At 38.4% G+C, this 21,614-nt stretch overlaps 1 protein-coding gene across 2 annotated transcripts in view; it reads right to left on the reverse strand.

Moving 5' to 3' along the window:
- Positions 1 to 21,614, reverse strand: part of Polr3B (RNA polymerase III subunit RpIII128) — a 527,342-nt gene that overhangs the window by 226,200 nt on the left and 279,528 nt on the right. For both annotated transcript variants that reach the window (XM_090375599.1, XM_090375592.1), the window contains one exon: positions 16,600 to 16,773. In XM_090375599.1, the coding sequence (XP_090231725.1) occupies positions 16,600 to 16,773 (174 nt within the window). The remainder of the gene's footprint in view (positions 1 to 16,599; positions 16,774 to 21,614) is intronic.

Genomic DNA, 21,614 nt, shown 5'->3' on the forward strand with positions numbered 1-21,614 from the left:
ATTCAGATTGGTGTAAAGTCAGGTCCCTCAAAGATTGGTTCTTGGACCACTATTGTTTCTTATTTTCATAAAAGACATCAACAAAGGGAAAGGCATGATGTCAACGTATGCAGATGACAAAGATTGATAGAGTCGCTAATGATCAGTGCCAAGCAGTTCTTCTTCAGGATGACCTGAAGAGACTTTAAAGATGGTCAGAGAAGCTATATTTTAATGCTGTAAATGCAAGGTGCTATTTGAGAAACAGCCACCTACAAATAAATTGTACACTTGGTGAGTTTGCATTAAAAACAGCAGAGGAGGAAAGTGGGTGGTTACAATATAGACAGATATGAAGTTTTCAGAATAGTGTAAATAGGCAGTAAATAGTAAGCCCATGGTGTCCTACTGATGATTTATCACATATTATCCTGTAGAAATAGGGAGCTGAAAAAAGACATTGAGCTTCTTGAAAGGATCCAACGACAGGCAACAGGAATGGTGAGATCAGCAGACGGATGACTAAATGAGGAAAGATTCTGATTATGTAACGACAAAGCTTGGCAACTAGGCACTTCTGGGATCCCTGATTGAGGTTCATAAGGTTCTGAGTGGGATTAGTAAAATGAGTGAAAGTGGAATTCTCACTGTTATAAAGAATTCCAGATCTAGGAGTCGTAAATTCAAATTACAGGGGTGAGGTTTACATTAGATTGTAGGAAGTTTTATTTTAACCAGCAAGTCATTGATTGCTGGAACAAGTATCCCTCACAGGTAGTTGAGGTTGACAGTTTGAATAAATTCAAAGGTCAACTGAATAGTTACTTGTATGGAGAGGAAAGCATATAATTTGTATTTCCTTATCTACTTGGTTTTTTTTTTTTTTTTTTTTTAGTCAGTGCAGCAAAAGTCTGTGGCTTTCTTGCACTATATGGCGAATACTATTACTAAATTTCTACTTACTAATAATACTTAATATTAAAATAAAAGTACTTTATAATAATTTAATTAATATGAAGAGAAAGAAATATTTCCAGAAATATAGGTTGGAACTGCATAATTTATGCTGCAATATTCAAAGTCATACTGTCATGGGGACCTGGTTGCCACCTTTCCTTTTAACATTACATTAGATCTTCATTCCCAGGTTCAAGGCTGCACTCCCCGAATCCATGTAGCATGCTAGACAAAGGTGGATTTAATGCAGGATGACTGTGCAAGTATGTTTTATTCTTATATATCAGTTCGCAGTCGACACAGTTCTCAAAAGATGTTTGGTATATTGTATGGGAACATCCTCTGGGGTGACTTGAATCATCTTCACATCTTTCTCCTGAAAAAAATGATAAGGCACATAACAGAACCCTTCATAGGATTCTGTATCAGTTAGATGGTTGAGTGAGAATTTCTGCTGTCGAGGGTACTTCCATCCTATGGAAGATGAATCTTGCCAGAGGTAGGATATTAATCTGTGTGGATAAATTTTTAAAGGAGTTCATCATATGCAAGCGTACAAGGTAATTTTTTTAATACTCCATTTACACATTAACCACTGCAATGTTAAAAAAATATATTAAAAAAAAAAAAAAACTGATATATAGGGACACTTTTTTTTCATTTTTTTTTTGTTATTATGATGCTGATCCAGTGTATTCAACCAGTAATATGATAAAAATCAAAAAATTTTTTATACAATATTTTTTGAGACATACATCATGTCTCATAAGGTCCAAGTTTAAAAAAGTCACTTCTAGCCATGAGACATATACAGATGATTCACACTGCTTGTCTTGTATCACTTGTTTACATTAATGCAATTGATTTCTCCATATGAAAGTTTATGAAGTCTACATGATGTAATACAAACAGTAATACAACTTATCAATAAAAACAACATACAAGGTATAAGGTATGTTCATGTCAGATGGCACCCTGGGATTTCTCCCATCTCTGCGTGTGTTTCGCTGTATCGAGGAAAATACACTGTCAAGCCAGAGACTTGAAAGTGTGTGGGCCATGTCTGTGCAGTGTGATATGTTATGCCCATTGTTTGTCCAGCTTATTAGCCGCCAGGCCCCTAGTGTTGCCCATACCTCGCCATGTGGAGGCTAGCCAGGTGTATCCAGTATCACAACAAATTGCTTTTGCAGGTCCTGCCACCTAGTTTCCTGGGATTTCAGTGGCTAGGAACTTAAAAAAATAAATAAATAAATATTTACACGTTTGACATTAATGCTTCATGGGATTGCTGTTAGGAAATCGCTGGTTTGGGTTGAACGCTAAAGAGATGTGTTAAAGGCCTAACAGGTCGGGCAAAAGTTTTATGTTATTAAATTTAGACGTGTGAGGCTATACACTAGATGAAAAATAATACTGTTAGTTGTCTTAGAGATTTACATGAAACTGGTAGAATTTAGACATTGATTAGAATTTGGTGGCATTGTTAAGGGGTGTACTCAGTTGGTTCATTGTTAAGGGGTGTACTCAGAGGGGCGAGACTGAAGACTGGGGGGAAAGCAGATAGAAGAATAAAAACGATAGAGTAGGCATCCCAAAAGAGGTCAGTGGAGACGGGCCCCACCAGGCGAAGTATGGGGATAGGCAGGGAGGAGAGGAGACAGCGACCCATCTCCTCCCTCCCCTGCCTGGGGTTTTAAAGGGAACTGGGTTAGAGTACTCAGTTCAGATCGCCAAGGCGTGTTGGCAGCAAAGCCGCAGAATGTCTTCGTCGGTGTCATGTCCAAGCAGTGTCGGATCCGGTATGAATGTCAATGGGAGAGACACACATTTACTTCATTCATAATCTGCATTCTCACTCTACTTGTATTTTTTTTTTTTTTTAAATACTTTTTTCTTATTTTATAATTTTTTCCCCCAAGGTTTTTATATATATATATATATATTTTTTTTTATCTCACTCAACTCATTCATCTTTTTCTCACACACCAGGAAGGGATGCAATGATGTGTAGTGTAAATTTATATACTAATTAAAACTAGGGTTAGTGTACTTAACTGTAGCATTTATGGTTTGTGTTCTTTTTCTCACACGCTTACACTTCTAGCTCTCATCTCATTTATTCGACTCTTATTTTCTGCACTGCACTCTCTGGGCACCTCAACTCACTGTTATTCTTAAGTTGTTGTGCAGGCCTAGCTGCAAGTTTTTTGTTTTGCAGGCCAGGGGAGAATGCAGTGATAGTGTTTATGTCTTTTTTTTTTTTTTTTTTTTTTCGTAGTTATTGGCGCATCGGTTTCTGTGGCCATAATGCACCTCCCAAGGTTTTTGCAGTACTTTGATCCAAGCCCGAGGCAGGATTCGAACCCGCGACCTTTGGGTTGCCAGGCAGGCACTTTAACCACCCGGCTAGCCCGGTCGACAGTGTTTATGTGGTTAGTAAATGTTTGTTAGTACAGTATATATAAAGTGATATAAGTTATTTTAAACTTTGTATTCTTTCGGCCAATTACATTTGCTCTTCCACTCATTCCCATTCACCCTCTCTTTCTCTCATGATAAGTCACTCTTTCTTTAACCAAAACTGCCATTTATTCCCTTTTACCATAATTCCTAGTTCAATTAGTGCCCAGCCTATTCATTCTATCTTCTTTCATTCTACATTGCATCCCTTTGCTACTAGCTTACTGATATTTTTCAGCTAATTAGCATTAGCATTAGCATTAGTAGAGGCATTTGATGCAAGAAAGCAAGCTTAGGAAGCATCAGCCAAAAAAAAAAAAAAAAAACCCACTTCCACTTCACCCCTCTGTTCGTTCAAAATACCTGTCCAGTTGAGCCTTAAACTTATTTAGGCTATCAACCTCCACTACAAGGGATGGAAGTCTATTCCACCAACCAACCACCCGCTGGCTAAAGGCAAATTTCCGCACATCTATCCTACATCTGTCTTTCCTCAATTTGAATTTATGCCCTCTCAGGTGATTATTCTGAGCTAGAGGAAGAATCCCATCAGCACTGAGCATGCTCAAACCATTCAAGGCTTTATACACCTCTATCAGATCACCTCGCTGGTGCCTAGTCTCCAGACACTGTAATTTGCAAAACTTAAGCCTTTCTTCGTAAGAGCACCCCTTTGTTCCCTTCACTAATCTTGTTGCCCTTCTCTGTACTCGTTCCAGCAGCTCTACATCCTTCTTGAAATGAGGCCTCCAGACCTGTATACAGTACTCTAGGTGTGGTCTGACCATTGCCTTATACAAGGGAATAATCACCTCCTTATCCCTGCTGGAAAAATTCCTGTATATCATTGACAATACTCCATGAGCTACTCTTGCAGCCAGTCTGCACTGCTCAGAGAACTTCATATCTGCCTGCACAACCACCCCCAAGTCCCTTTCATTCTCTACCACTGTCAGTGTAGTACCACAGAGTTGATACGTTGCTCTGGGGTTGCTGTTTCCCATGTGTAGTACTTTACATTTGTCAATGTTAAACTTCATTTGCCACCTCTCAGCCCATCTGCTCAACCTTTCCAGATCCTGTTGCAGCAGCATAGTGTCAGTAGTGTCCTTGACAACCCTACCAACCTTTGTATCGTCTGCAAACTTGGACATTAAGCTCGATATACCATCATCAATATCATTTATAAATACAGAAAACAATAATGGACCCAACACTGAGCCCTGAGGGACTCCACTAATAACATTAGTCCACGATGAGCAGTGTCCATTGATTACCACTCTCTGTCTTCTCCCCCTCAACCACCCCTTTATCCATAGCCGCAATTTGCCTCCAATGTCACACTGCTCCAATTTGTGTAGCAGTCTTCCATGTGCAACAGTATCAAAAGCCTTTCTAAGATCCAAGTATATAATACCAAAGCTATTCCCTGCATCCAGTTCTTTTGTGACTGCATCATAATATCCAATCAAATTGGTCAGGCAAGACTTCCCCTTAACAAAACCATGCTGTGTCCGAGCTATAACTGCAGTCTTGTCTAAATGATCCTGAAGTGCTTCTTTAACCAGTGCCTCCATTAATTTTCCTGGAACAGAAGTTAAGCTCACAGGTCTATAATTACTTGTGTCAGCCTTTGATCCTCCTTTGTGAATTGGGGTCACATTTGCACATTTCCAGTCTATGGGTACCTCCCCTGAGTCCAAGGAAGCTCTCATAATTATGGCTAAGGGTTTGCTTACTTCCTTTGCTGCCTCCTTTAATATAACTGGATAGATCCCATCCACCCCAGGTGCCTTTCTTGTGTTTATCTTCAACAGTTTCTCCTCCACTTTACTCCCAGTTATTTCAAGATTCTGTAGCTTACTGCTAGAGTTGAACACACCCCTGGCATTCCCCTCGCTGAATAACTCCTCATGTGTGAATGTCGATGCAAAATATTCATTTAGTTTGTTAGCTACCAGAGCAGGGTCATCAACAGTTGACCCATCAATATTAAGTGGACCAATCTGATTCATCCCCTTCCTTCTAGAGTTTACATAAGTAAAGAACTCTTTGCTGTTTTTCTTTGCATCCCTTGCCAAGGCTTTCTCGTAATCTGCCTTCGCCTGCCTAACCTCCTTTGTAACTTGGTTGCATATCAACTTGTATCTATCATAGGCTTCTGTGTCATGTGTTAATTTGTAAGTATCCCATGCATTTTTCTTCTCTGCCATATGCCTCATTAGTTCATCTGACATCCATTTTGGCCTAAACCTTGAACAATATTTCTTAGTTGGTATGTAAAGCCTAGTAGCTGCCAAGATTAATTCTTTGAATGCTTCCCATTTTGAATTTGCTGTTGGTAACATCATCAGTTGGTCCCACTGTATAGAATTTAAATACTGTCTCAGTCCATCGTAGTCGCCTTTACGGAAGCAATAACCCTTCCCTTTACCCCTAATGGTAGTTACCTCTTTGAGTAAAACCCACTTCAGCACACTGTGATCACTGCCACCTAGTGGTTCATTTATCTGCAGATTCTTAATGCATGAAGAATCACTGCTGATAATCAAATCAAGAGTATTACTCCCTCTAGTTGCCTCCCAAACATGCTGATGTAGAAAACAATCATCCAATAAATCCACTAAAGCCCTGCTAGTGTGTGAGTGACCAGCCCCCAAATTCCAGTCAATATCTGGGAAATTAAAATCTCCCATTATAAGACTCTCTGATTTACTGGCCCACTCTATTTCCCTGTACAGTTTCTTATTATACTCATCAGTGTCATTAGGCCTATAGCACACTCCTACTCTCAATTTTGATCTCCCAATGCTTATGTCACACCAAACTGACTCAACACTGCACTGTCCAGCGATGTCGACTGGCTTCACTTCCTTGGTTTTTATGTGTTTCTTAACTAATAGCATAACCCCTCCCCCCTTCCTATCCTGTCTATCTTTTCTGTAGACATTGTACTCCCCAAATTGCAGTTCTGCATCCCTTATATCTGTGGGACACCACGTCTCTGATATCCCAACAATATCTGCCTTTGATGTTTTGAGCAATACCTCAAATTCATCAAATTTATTTACTAAACTCCTAGCATTGGTGTACACGCAAGTATACCTGGCACCTGTTTCTATTCTTAGCTACCCTAACACAACCCATGTGTTTACTTGTACCGCAATGGCTCCGAGCAGTCTCTGAAATATCATGCATCTTGTTTTTCAGGCTTCTGCTCATTCTAATAGAAGCAGTGCAAGAATCCCTTTCACCTCTGCCAGTGGCTACTGTCAATCTATTAGTCTTTGTCTCCCCCCAAGCTAGCAGTTTTCCGACCCACCTAACCCTGCCTCGATAGCATCAGCAAATATTCTTGCACCCTTTCTATTTAAGTGTATCCCATCCTTGTAGAAGCAATCTCTCCTGTTAACAAGTACAGTCCAGGCTGAAAAAAATTCTACCCCTTGAGCCTTGCACAATCCCTCCAGGGCCGAATTGATCAACAAGGCTCTCATCATATACTCCCTCCTATCGTGTCTGGGCAGAATTGCAGACACTTTCAAATTCAACCCTAATTCTCGGCTTTTGTTCAACAGTGACCTGTACTTGTTAAGTAATTCTGCCGGTCTCCTACTCTTAATATCATTAATGCCAACGTGTACAACTATATCACCTTTTGTGCCCTTAAAAGATGATATTCGCTCTACAACGTCATCAACCTTTGCCCCTGGCAGACATACCCTGGTCCTGTTCCACCTATCCTTTTTACAAAGCATGTTCCCCGTTTCCCTGACAATAGAGTCACCAACAACTACTAGTTATTGGTGACTAATCTGCAACAACTAATCTGCTTCCCTGGCTGCCTGTACATCTCCCTACCCTACATGGTTACTTATTTGGTGTGGGGCCTCCAGGTTCCTACACATGGCAGGATAGTCCTGGGGAGTTTTGTCATGTCAGGTTTCTGTCAGGGTGCAGAATACTGCTATCCTAACAGTTTTTAAGTCATCATCTGGGCGTGGTGGGAAACTTGGGCAATTTTAACTATTGATTATTGTTTAATTGCTGGGGGCTGAATTGCCATTCATTGGATTGTTCTGCACATTTCGAATACTTCCTGTGTGAAAGATGTAAAAGCTTTACAAGTTTCCTCTTCTATGATGAACAGATGTTCTTCTCCCCTGGGAAGGGGGGGCAATCTGTGCTATTAGCATTGTTCTGGGGATGTCACATATTATACATTCATATAGTCTTTCGCCACAGGTGCAGTTTGGGTCATCAAACAGCCTTAAGGAGGTTAGTTTCGCCTTTAGGGAGCCATGACCTGTCAATATAAATGTTGTAAAAAGTCCAGGGGCATACCACTTAGGTGGCTTTGGGCTAACCATTGACACCAGTTTCAGAAACCGTTTGGTAACAACATACTTACAATGTGAGAGATTTGAGCTCCCAGGCCATCTACTTGAAATGACTATGATATAATGGACATTAGTATTAGCATATGATGCAAGAAAGCAATACAACTTATACAACATACAGCTTATGTTGTATAAGTTGTACAATATCAACTTATACAACATCAGCCAAAAAAAAAAAAAAAAAAAAAAATTCCCATTTCACCAATCCAATCGCTCTAAAAGTCCTTCCTTGAATTTATTTAAGCGATCAGCTTCCAACAACGAGAGACGGAAGTTTGTTCTGTCCCCTCAGGAAATTAATCTGAGCAAGAGGAAGAATCCTATCAGCATTGAGCTGTCTCAAACCATTCAAGGCCTTATATACCTCAAACAGATCACCTCACAGATGTCTAGTCTCCAGATGCTGCAATGTGCATCACTTAAGCCTATCTTGGTAACAGCAACCCGTTGTTCCACTCACTAATATTGCTGCCCTTCTCTGTACTCGTGGCGCCTCTGCAGCCAGGTGGGAAGGAGCAGCAGTGCTAGCACACGCTTCTTGATTAGACTGGGGTTTGAGCCCGTCACCACCAAATACGGAGGATGCGGAAAGGTCAGGGAATGACCACTGCATATTTCCAGAGCAATATGGAAATATGCAGTGTTGCTAATGCTCCTAAAAACTAAATAACAACAACAACTCTGTACTCGCTCTAGTAGCTCAATATCTTTCCTAAAATGAGGCCTCCAGCCCTGTATGAGGTACTCAAGGTGTGGCTTGGCCACTGCCTTATACAAGGAAATAATTAGCATTAGTTGAGGCATATGATGCAAGAAAGCAAGCTTATAGAGCATCAGCCAAAAAAAAAAAAAAAAAAACCTTCCCATTTCACCCATTCGGTCACTCCAAATGTTTTTTAGTTCAGCCTTAAATTTATTTAAGCTGACAACTTCCACAACAAAAGATGGAAGTCTGTTCCGGCAATCAACTACCTGCTGTCTAAAGACGAACTTCCACACATCTATTCTACAACAGTCTTTCCTCAATTTGAATCTATGCCCACTCAGGTTCTTAATCTCAGCAAGTGGAAGTAAACCATCAGCATTTAGCCTGCTCAAACCATTCAAGGCCTTGTGACCTCAATCAGACCACATGGAAGATGCCAAATCTCCAGATGCTGCAACTTACAGAATTTTAGCCTCTTCTGGTAAGAGAACCTCTTTGTTCCTCTCACAAACCTTGTTGCCCTTCTCTGGACTCATTCTAGCAACTCTACATCTTTACTAAAATGAGGCCATCAGACCTGTATGCAGTACTCAAAGCAGTGTGGCCTGACCATTACCTTATACAAAGGTATAATAATAACTTCCTTGTCTCTACTAGCAAAATTCTTTCCTATATATCATTGACAAAACTTCTTGACTTTCTCAGGCAGCCTGTCTACACTACTCAAAAACTTCATATCCGACTGCATAATTACCCAAATGTAATTTTCATTCTCCACCTCACCGAGTGTAGTACCACACAGCTGGCACATTTCTCTTTGGTTACTGCTACCCATATGCACTTCAGTTGCCATTTCTCAGCCCATCTAATTTACTTATCTAGATCCTACTGAAGCAGCATACTATCTTTACTATCATTAACAACCCTGCCAACCTTTGTATCTGCAAACTTGGACATTAAGCCTAATGTACCTTCATCAAAATCATTAATAAATACACAAAACAACAATGGGCACAGCACCAAACCCTGTGGGACTCCACTAATCACATTAGTCCACATACAGTAGTTTTTACCACTCTCTGCCGTCTCCCACTCAAACATCCCTTTATCCATTGAAGCAACTTGCCCTTAATGCTATACCGCTCCAATTTCAACAGCAGTCTTCCATGTGCAACAGTATCAAAAGTTTTCTTAAAATTGAAGTATATGATATCAAAATTATTTTTTGCTTCCCATTCCTTTGTGACCACATCATACTATCCAATCAAATTGGTCAGACGAGATTTTACCTTAACAAACACATGCTGTGTCTGAACTGTGACTGCAGTCTCGTGTAGGAGATCCTGCATCACTTCTTTAACCAGTGATTCCATTATTTTCCTCGGAACAGAAATTAAACTAGCAGGTCTATAATTATTTGCATCACTCTTTGAAACCCCTTTGTGAATTGTGGATATAGCTGCACTTCACCAGTCAATGAAGACCTCCCCTGAATCTAAGGATGCTCTCATAATTATGGCTAAGGGTTTGCTTACTTCCCTCGTTTGTTTGTTATTTGGTTTTCAGGAGCATTTGTAGGTGGTAGATGACTTTCATCAACTGGTGAAATACCACCACTTTGCTTATTGGAGGCTTGAAGTGGTGAAACCCATGTTTAGTCTCTAGAGCAAAGTTTCCGGCAACCCCCTCCCCCCCCATACTTCTTCAACCCATGCACGGTACTAAGTACTATAGGTTTTGATACCTTTCGTGTTTGGGGTTTTCATAAAAAAAAAAAAAAAATTAGCAACTAAGGCCATATTGCTCCGGGAATATGCAGTGGTCATTCCCTTGACCTTTCCGCATCCTCCGTATTTGGTGGTGACGGGCTCGAACCACGGTCTAATCAAGAAGCGTGTGCTACGCACTGCTGCTCCTTCCCACCTGGCTACGGAGGCGCCCCTTACTTACTTCCCTCACTGTCTCCTTCAATATAACTGGATAGATTTCATCTGCCCCAGGTGCCTTTTTTTTATGTTTAACTTCAACAATTTCTCCTCCACTTTGCTCTCCGTTATTACAAAATCATTTAACTACCTGTTAGAATTTAGTAAACTTCTGTATTCCCCTTCCTCACAGAATTCTTCATGTGTGAACGTAGATAAAAAAATAGTCATTCAGTTTAACAGCTACCTGAGCAGGATTATCAACAGTCGAACCACCAAAATCAATTGAACCAATCTGATTCATCCCAGTCCTTCTAGAGTTTACATAAGTAAAGAAGTCTTTGCTGTTTTCCTTTGCATCCTTTACCAAGGATTTCTCGTAATCAGCCTTCGCTTGCCTACCCTCCTTTTGACTTGATTACAGACTAGCTTATATCTGCCATAGGTTTCTGTGTCACCTGCTAATTTATATGCATACCATGCATTTTTCTTCTCTGCCACGAGCCTCATTAGTTCATCTGACATCCATTTAGGCCTAAATCTTGAACAGTATTTCTTAGTTAGTATGAAAAGCCTAGTAGCTTCCAAGATTAATTCCTCAAAGGCCTTCCATTTAGAATTTAGGGTTTTTAACATCATCAGTTGATCCCACTGTATAGAATTCAAAAACTGCCTGAGACCAGTGTAGTCACTTTTATGAAAACAAAAACCCTTGATGGTAGTTCCATCTTTAAGTAATCCCACATCAGTAGACTGTGATCACTGTTACCTAGTGGTTACTTTATCTGCAAATTACTAATACATGAGTCGTCACTGCTGACAATCAGATCAAGGGTATTATTCCCTGTGGTTGCCCCTCAAACATGTTGCTGTAGAAAACAATCTTCCAATAAATCCACAAAAGTCATGCTAGCGTGCGAGTGACCAAACCACAAGTTCCAGTCAATAGCAGGAAAGTTAAAACCCATCACTACAAGACATTCTGATTTACTGGTCCACCCTATTTCTCTGCACAATTGTTCATTGTACTCATCAGAGTCATTAGGCCTATAACACACCACTACTCTCATTTTCCCCTTTCCCAGCGTTTATGTCACACCAAACTGACTCAACATTGCACTATCCACCCATGTCAAATGGATGCACTTCCTTAGATTTTATGTGTTTCTTAACAAACAGCATAACCCAGCCTATCCTTTCTGTACACATTGTACTCCCAAAATTCCAATTCTGTGCTGCTTATATCTGTGTGATGCCATGTCTCTGATAGCACAACAATATCTGCCTTTGATGTCTTGATTGGCACTTCAAATTCATCAAATTTATTTACTATACTTCTACCATTAGTGTAGATGCAAGTATACATGCACCTTTTCTTACTCTTAGTTACTCTAACACAGCCCATGTATTTACTTGGTCCATGGTGACTACCAGCAGCTCTTGAAATCCCCAGCAAGTTGTCTCTAGGCTGTTGCTCATTATAAAAGAAGCAGTGCAAGAATCACTTTTGCCTCTGGCTGTGGCTACTGTTAATCTTTCAGTCTGTGAATCCCTTCCAAGCTAGCAGTTTTCCAACCCACCTAACACTGCCTCAATAGCATCAGCAAATATTCTTGCACCCTTTCTATTTAAGTGTATCCCATCCCTGCAGAAGCAGGCTCTCCTGTTAGCAAGCACAGACCACGCTAAAAAATAGACTACCCCTTGAGCCTCGCACAATCGCTCCAAGGCTGAATCAACTGACAAGGCTCTCATCATATACTCCCTCCTATCGTATCTGGGCAGAATTGCAGACACTTTCAAATTCAACCCTAGCTCTCAACTTTTTTTTAAACATTGACCTGTACTTGTTAATTAAATCTGCAGTTCTCTTACTCTTAAGGTCATTAGTGCCAACATGTACAACAATATCACCTTTCATGCCTTTAAAAGATGATATCTGCTCTACAACGCCATAAACTTTTGCCCCTCGCAGACATAACCTGATCCTGTTCCACCTATACTTTTTTGCACGATATATTCCCTGTCTCCCTGACAATAGTCAACAACAATAACTAGTTCCTGTGAGACCAGCGCATTCTGCCTTGGACATTGCCGCTGTGTTTCCTGATGCGCAGGAGTGAGCTCTGGTGTTGAGTAAGGAGGCTGAAAGCTTGATGGGACCCTCATATTAATTTTCTTGAGGGCATCTACCCTACACCTCAAACTCTCATAGATGCCCAGTGGCAGTGTTGCGTGTTGTTCTGATGGCTTGTAAAAGTTCACAGTACTGAAGTGGTTAATTATATGGAAGTGATTAAGACTGCCACTGATTTCTGTTTGGTGGTGGTCTTAATTTTCTGGAAATTCATAGTGTCGTTTGATGCATCTGAGACCCAAAGGTTTTGCCCAAGGAATTCGCTATATCTAGAGGAGCAGAGAGTTCTTGCCCATTGCAGGAAAGAATTGGGGAAGGTATTATTAGAAACTTCCCAGAAAGCTGCCTAATTTTCTTCCATATTAATCTGGGGTCCGTGTTTCTATTGATAATAGATGTGAACAGAGTCCAAGAATCTTTCTTGGCTAGCCTTTGAATGAAACGTGCTTTTGCCCTTAGCTTCTTGTAACTAATTAGATTAGCTGTGATTGGAGATCAACAGAATAAATTAAATGCATTATTTTTTTTCCTTCTTCGCTTTTGTGCACTAAGTGCAGTCAGGTCGAGGGATTTGATAATGGAATTGAGTATTCAGCTGCAACTAAAAGACAGGATGTGATATAATCAGTGACTTGATCTATGGGCTGTAGTTGAATAATTTTTTTTGTCCAGTGATTGCTGACTGAAATTTGGCCCAGTTGGCTTTAGAAAATTTCCATTTCCTGCATGGTTGGTATAATGGTGGTTGTGTAGTGAGCAGGTTACAAACAATTGGAAAAAGATCACTGCCCATGGGATCATCCACAGCAGACCATTGAATGACTGGAAACAGTAACAGGGAGCAAATCAAGATGTCAACTGCAGAAGTCTGTCCAGTAGGTAACTGTACGTGGGTGTGTGCACCAGTATTAAGAATGTGAGGTTTTGTTTAGTTAGTAAAGTTTCAATCAGTTGGCTTTATCTATCTAATTTAGAGGATCCCCACAAGGGGTAGTGGCCATTGGAATCCCCTAGCAAACAGACAGAGGAGGGTATCTGTATTAAAAGTTCTTCAAGATTTTTATAAGAGTGGGTATGATTTGGTGGGAGACAGACAGACTAGTGTAAAAGCAATCGGAGTAAGCAGATGCACAGCAATGGCTTCAATTTGGGTTTGGAGAATGATTTGGCTAGTCAGGATCTTTGAGTTAATCAAAATAGCTACACCACCATGAGCAGAATTGGAAGTATTCCGATCACTTCAATAGAATGAGTAGTTTTTTATGGAAATGGAAATTTGAGGAGTTAAATAGGTTTCCTGCAGACAGGGACCAACTGGACAGGAGCAGTTAATTAAGTACTGGATGTCATCAATGTTGCCACGAAAGCCTCTGCAACCACTGTAAAATATACGGCATTACTTGAATTTAGAAGAAGCTGTACCTGACGTGGCTGTCTTATTGCATTCAGGCTTTGGTTTGTCTCTTTTTGGAAAGTTAGGGCGACCGGTGTCCATATGTTTTTCTACAAAAATATTTCCAGAATTGGATCATCCTGTTTGGATGAGTACTCTGCATCCATTGATGTGTCCTGAATAATCTTTTTTGAAGTCAAACTTATATTAAGTAGGAGCAATCACTGGCGGAGGAGGAGGAGATTTCGCTGTTATTATAAGAGGCATATTACTTGCTTGGTCTGAGTGCTTAAGGGCATTGGACTGTTGCTGCAAGAGGACATCCATCGCCCAGTCAGAGATTGATATGTTTGATGGAACGGTAACATCAGTTTGAGTGGCTATTGTTTGCTTTTTTTTTTTGCAATATTGGCATAGGTATTTGAAATTGCAACCCAGGTGGGGACGCAATTTCAAAAGAAAGGCAGCTGGTTCTTACTGCATGACAATGTAACAAGAACCTGAAATACCAAGACCCATGAGGTGGCGTATTTCAGTAGGACATATAACAGTTATAGAATATGTAAAGAATCAAATAAAACCAACTAATAATAATTTTGAGAATACTGAGAAAAGCCCTTAAGTTAAGGGCTTTTCTCAAATTACAGCATTAAATAAAGGAAAGCATATACAACTATCTGTAAATTTTTTACCAAATCAAGTAATGCCTAATATTAAAATTAAATTTTATTTATTACAACTGAATTCATAACTGTGATATTTAGGCATTTTATGCCTCTTAATTAAATTATATTATTAAATTTCAACTAATTTCAATCTAATTTAAAAAATATATCGGCCAATGTTTTTCCTAAATAACATTGGGCAATAGGCGGTAATTTGTTGGGTCAGTGCAGCACTTTTCTGGCCTCAGGAAAGCTAGCACATAAGAATGGCACCAACTTGTAAGCAAAATATTCCTCTGAGAAAATTCTGTTGTAAAATTGTAAAAGTGCAATTAGAGAATCTGCACTTAATAAAAATAATTATTAATTAAAAAGCCTGTGGCTTACTTATTACATAAGTAAGCCACGGGCTTTTTCTGCACCAGAGAGAAATAAATACCTATGTGTATCTCTCCTCCCCTCATGTAGGTAAATATCCAGACCCTTGAATTTCAAGGTCTCAGCCTCAACTACCCACAGAGGTAACTTATTCCACTAATTAACAACTTTCTGGCTAAAAGAAATCATCCTACAATCCAGTTTGTTTGTTCTAATGCAACATCTAAAATCAAACACGAGGTAGGGTATTTCGGTAAGGCATATAACAGTTATAGAATATGTAATGAATCAAATAAAACCAACTAATAAGAATTAGTTCTTTGCTCTGAGAAATCAAATGTGAATATCTTCACATTTGATTTCTCGGAGCTTATTATTTATCTGTTCTTGCAATATTTGTTTACACAGCTGAAAACACTCCTCAAATTTATATTTACAGACTACAAGTCTGTAAATGTAAATTTGAGACCACAAGTCTATCTAGTCTAGACTCTCAAGACAACAAGTCTGTTAATGGGGCTCATAGTTTGTTCAGAGAAAGCTGGTGCAGAGAGTAAAGAGCAGAGTAAAGAGCAGGGTGAAAGGTTTATCAAAGATATCAAGACTATGGAAAAAAAGAAAAGAAAATGGAATGAGGCAATGATGACAAGCCACTATTGGCATTGGAAAAGGGATTTGTGTAAAAAGCACAAGATTTCAAAAAAAAAAAAAAAAAAAATTGAAAATGAGTCGGTCCATATGCAAAAAAAAAATAAAAATAAAAACTGCTGACTCACTAAACAAAGTACCGATTTATTGAGATGACAGTTGTGTGCATTTCTATTTGTTCTTAATATTCTGTACTGAAAACTGTCTGCTGAATGAAATACATATATACTTTGTTATAGGCAGTACAATTTTTTTTATATTTTTGATTTTCAGCAAAAAATTTTGCATGATAAAGCAAAATAAATCAGAGATTTGGAATTAGAACCTAAAAAATTATACAAGTTCAACTATTTTCAATAAAAAAGCAGATTAATTTTAAGAAATATATGCTGTGTTAACACAAAAATTGAGACTGTCAATACTAAGGCACTGACACAAACCTGACAACCACTGCACATATCTATTTAATAATCCAAACTCAATGACACCATTAAACATCCTTTATTTTTCTGGTAAGTAAGATGTTTCTAATGCAACATCTAAACAACCTTTTTTAATGTGCTTTTTCTCCTGGATTACAAAAATTACTTTGAAAATATTCCTTTCACATCATATTTTTGAAAAAATTCGTTATTTTCTTTAAAAGTATTTTTTTTACACTCATAAAAATTTGTTTTGTTCAATGATTTGTAAATAAACTAGTAAAACAAAAATGCTAATTTTTTTCACAAAACAGATGTAACAGCAAAATTTTACGGTTATAAAAAAAAAATAATAATAATAAAAAAAAAAAAAAAAAATATATATATATATATGGATAACGATCTATAATAAGGTGCGGGGCAAATCGTTGGCCAGTTTCCCTACACTTCTATCTGCAATTTAGGCAAATTGCATATGTTGCACTCATTCAAAAAATTATAAACAATACAAAGAAAGTACACTTACCTTTTAATATCAGACATGTACAAAGCAATGTAACTGTCATTTTCCTCATTAACATCCAAATATTCTACTAATCCTTCTCTCAAAAAATCTTCAAAAAATCTTACTCCTTTATTTAATTCTTCAATATTCTCTCTTGTCACCATTGGCTTTCCATTTTTAACAATAATATAAGGGCTGAAAATATATGACAATAATATAAAGGCTGAAAATTATGGCTAGCAAGGTAAAAAAAATACAATAAAAAAAAAAAAAAAAAACAGAAGTCACGGTGAGTTAAGGAAGGTATGCTTTTCCAAACTTTGATTGTAATGTGGAAAAGGAGAGGAGGGGAGACACAGATCAAATTAAAGCTTCATATCTTTCTCTCTCTCTGAATGTTACAAAAATTTATTTTATTTAATGATAAATTGTAAACATTCTTAATATTCCTCAACATTATCTCCTGCAACTACACTTTTTCCATCATGACTGCCATTGATCAAAACGTTTTTTGAAGTCTCCTTTTTTTCTTCTCCCGCTTTGTGAATGCTCTTAGATGGTCCATTGTATTTGATTGGATTTGTTGAATTGACTCAAACTGTTTTCCATTTATGTCCTCTAAATTTTGGGAATAGCCAAAAGTTGAATGGTTCCAAACTGAGTTTGGAAGTCAAAAATTGCCAAACTGAAAGTGATACAATGCATTGCCATTGTAAAGAGCTAACCATTTAACCATTTTTGGGTTGTCTGACTGTCTCCTATCCATTTTAACACTTCTTAACAATAGGCTACATTAACAGTGGCACCTCACAGAGCAAATTATAACACCACTCCCTCTTCAAAATCAGTATGACCTTCACATGTAATTTTGACACTACCATGCCTCTTTTTGGCCTTGGTGATGTTAAGTTCATTGGGAAGTTTGAAGGCAGACCTCTGCATCATATCCAAACTCCCAAGACTCATCACTTGTTATAATTTTTGTTACAAATACAGGATACAAAACAGCTTGCTTGAAAAACTCATATGAAAGTAGGACTCAATGCAGTTTTTTTAATCTTCAGTGAGAATGCATCAAAAAAACTTTATATGTGTGCTCACCTCATACCCAAATACGTAGTCAAAATAGCCTCAACCAAACCAAATGCAATAAACAATTCGGCAATTTCTAAAATGGTCAGTCATCGATGTGCATTGTATGATAGTGCGGACTTCATTGTGTTGTGAACAGTTTCAGATGTTAATGGGATCACTTCTTCAACTTCAAGCAAAATAATTTCCTCACAAAGCCTTTTAAACCACATGATTTTTTTTTTTTTTTTGCTATCGTTAATATCTCCATAAACTGTAACAAATATTTTGTATTTTTCATGGCTGACATTCCAAGTTTATAACAGAATTTAACATTTGGAAATCGTTCTTATTTCATGATTTTCAGTATACTCAACAATTGAGAAAAATAAACCTTCAATAAAAGCAGCTTTCTACTACACGGGCAAGTAACAAGTTAAAACTTGGTGTGCACATGCTCAAAAGATGTTGTTGTTGTTCTTTTAGCTAACATTAGGCAATGAATAATTATGAGATCATTCACCCAACTTTTTTCTTAATCCTTCTAATATAGCTCTGAATAACTGCATGAAATTGGAGGGGGGGAATAAAAAACATGAGGAAACTTATGCAACTTCTATAGTTAAATGACTTTAACTAGTTCAAGAAGTTAAAATAAAGCTGTCAATCATCTCACAAAAAGTGGAGAACATAAATTCCAAAATAACTATTGCAGCATATGAAATGATAAAGATAGCAATTACTGTTGTACCAGACAAATGGATATCAACAACCATGATGCATTGAAATTATCACAAATTAAAATGGAATGCACATTCCAATCTTAATTTAAAGACTAAATGCACAAGGCATAATATGATATGGGTTTAAGTTAACTATATAATATCGGTGTAGATAAACTACAGTTTACCCATAAATTTAACTAGATATGTAGTGTAACGGCATCGTTTAATCGTTTAATTTTATCTCATATTGTGACTACCTTCACTACATAATATTGGTATTTACATTAGCTTTAATTAGTCTCCCATTAGACACTGCTACACTTGTTTATCTTCACGTGTGCATGTGTTACTGCCTGTTGTAATATATGTTAGTTTTCGTGATTTGTTTTAATCATTTTAAGAAGTGCCCTTAACAAAATGAACAAAAGGAAGATTCCTTTGTATAAAAACCTTTGTAAAATAAAGGAGAGGAGAGGGGAACAGTGAGTGTAGATGACTGTAGAAGCAAAATAAACGTAGGTTCATCTGTATGATCTTAAGAAAAAGCAATAAACATAAGAGCAGAAGTCCAAAATTTGCTGAGACCAAAGAAAGCAAATGCTAATTCATAAGCTCTTAAATTTCAAGGAGATAATGTTTTTTTGATTATGATGAATGCTAATGTGCATACTCTTCTACCAAAAACCAAAATAAAAATATGCCATATTATGTGACATATTAGTAGTAAACATCTTTTACGCTCATGATTAGCCTCTATCACGATCACTAAATGCTCACTACTGACATTTACACCGAAAGGACAGAATTTGTGGGATACCTGGTTCCTAGGCAACATGACACTGTCACCCCTCTAGCTAGCAGAAAAATCCACCACTTGGCAGGTATATAGGTTTGTTGCATTCATGTAGACGGTAATTCGATGTCAGTATGACTAAACGTTGTGAGTTAACTGACTTTGAAGGCGAGATTATAGTGGGTGCCCAACGCACGAGTCACTCTATCGTGGAGGAGGTACAGAAATCACGCTATCCCCATTTGACAGTATCAAGAGTGTATCGGGAATATGGCATTATGGGAATAACATCTCATCGTGAACAGCGCTGTGGGTGGAGAAGGGTGGTAGATGAACGTGGCTGTCGATGTCTGTCTCGCATTATTTCAGCCAAATGGAGAGCAACAGTGGCACAAATCACCGCCAACTTCAATGAGGGAGGAGCCAGAAACGTCTCCACCAAGACCATTAGTTGATCATTAGCCACAATAGGTTATGGAAACCGCCAACCAACTAGAGTCCCATTGCTAACACTATGCAACAGGACTCTACGTCTCAAGTGGGCAAAACATCATCACTGGACGTTGGATGATTGTAGATGGGTCTCCTGCTCTGATGAGTCCCGTTTTCAGTTATTTCAAGCAGACGAGAGGGTGCGTATCTGGCAGAACCACACAAAACTATGCACTCATCATGTCAACAAGAAACTGTTCGGGCAGGTGGATGGTCGGATGGTCTGGGACATGTTCAACTGGCACACGTTGGGACCAGGTTACATGTCCATCCTTGGAGACCATCTGCATCCCTTCATGGTCATCGTGCACCCAAAGGGCAATGGACTCTTCCAGCAGGACAATGCGCCTCCCCACAGAGCCGTGGTGACTAGAACAAGATTCGAAGAGCATTACACAGATTTTATGAATGGCCTTCCCGTTCACCGGACATGAACCCTGTGGAGAATCTTTGAGATGTTGTGGAAAGGTCCATTTGAGCTTTGGATCCTCTGCCCAGGAATTCGACATAATTATGGACAGCGGTGCAGCAAGCATGGATGGAAATACCTGTGGAACGCTTTAGTGAACTGGTGGACTGAATGCGTTGCCATGTGACTGCCCTTATCCAGGAAAAAAGGTGGGCCTACCTGTTACTAGGTAGGTATCCCATGATTTCTATCCACTCGGTGTACTATGATGTCAAATTACATTTTTTTTTACAATGACTCGAAACACAATAAAGTATTGGAAACTATAATACAAGTGTATGTCTAATTCTTTTTTTGTTGTTCACATCTGTTGCTTTGTTATCAACGGACAATGATGTGGACTGTCATCTTGTGATATTTCTTTTATCACAAGATGAATTTGTAACCGTATTTTAACTCATTCACATGTATGTATGTTATATTGGTATTTTTGTTACCAATATTACTTTTTGAAAATGCACTATTCCTCTATTGTACACTCTCTAGCCAACAGACTACAGCTATCTAGTCATCTAAACTCTACCCCCCACTTCTCCCTCATCCCATGCAAGGTACTACTAGTACTACTACTAATATAAAACAGTACTAATAATACAATACTATATAATACTAATACATATTAATGCTAACACTAGGTGGTAGGACTCATCAACCAGTACAATACCATCACTTTGCTTACTGGAGACTTGAAGTGGTGAAACCCATGTTTAGTCACCAGTGCAGAGTTTCCGGCATCCCATTCCAGCCGATCTCCTTCAACCCATGCACGTTACAAGTACAACTGGTTTTTGATACCTTTCATATTTGGGGTTTTCATAAAGGAAAGGAAGGGCTCCTGCTTATAGCATGGCATACCTGTTGCTGGAAACAAGCTAGGAAACCCCACTCTGGGTGAATGCAGACATCTACTGAAGAAGAAAAACCAAAAAAAAAAAAAAAAAAAGATTAGGAGAATCACAGGGACAACTTTTTCAAAGAAGCATTAATCCCAAAACACTTGCATTTCTATCATGACCTATAGGAGCAAAAGAATCATCAATGTCCTTATGCTAATGACCAAGACAGATACAGAAACAGTGTCTTAAATATGGTTATCCCAATAACCTGGAAGCCACTCGGACAAACTAAAACACAAAGTGTAAATTATATGTTGATCGCCCAGCTGGCAATCCAAACCAAAATGCAATGCAAATATACAGCATAACATTTACCAACTGAAATTAAACAGCCAAACTTAAAATTAATAACAAAATTAATTAATTTGATAACCAAATACAAACTTTAAAAGGCAGAAAAATGCAGTTAAATTAACAAACTAAATTAGAATAGAGATAATCATACTAAGAATGCAACCGTAAAGGGAGGGGGGGGGGACAGAAGAATGAAATAAAGAAAAAAATGCAAGGAACTGGGTACTATTTTTTCTTTCTTTTGTTCTGTCCTCCACTTTATGGTTGCATTCTTTGATACCGTTACCCCTATTTTA

The sequence above is a fragment of the Mastigoproctus giganteus genome, chromosome 1, assembly GCF_048544385.1.
Source record: "Mastigoproctus giganteus isolate SK-2022 chromosome 1, ASM4854438v1, whole genome shotgun sequence".
Taxonomy (NCBI): Eukaryota; Metazoa; Arthropoda; class Arachnida; order Uropygi; family Thelyphonidae; genus Mastigoproctus; species Mastigoproctus giganteus.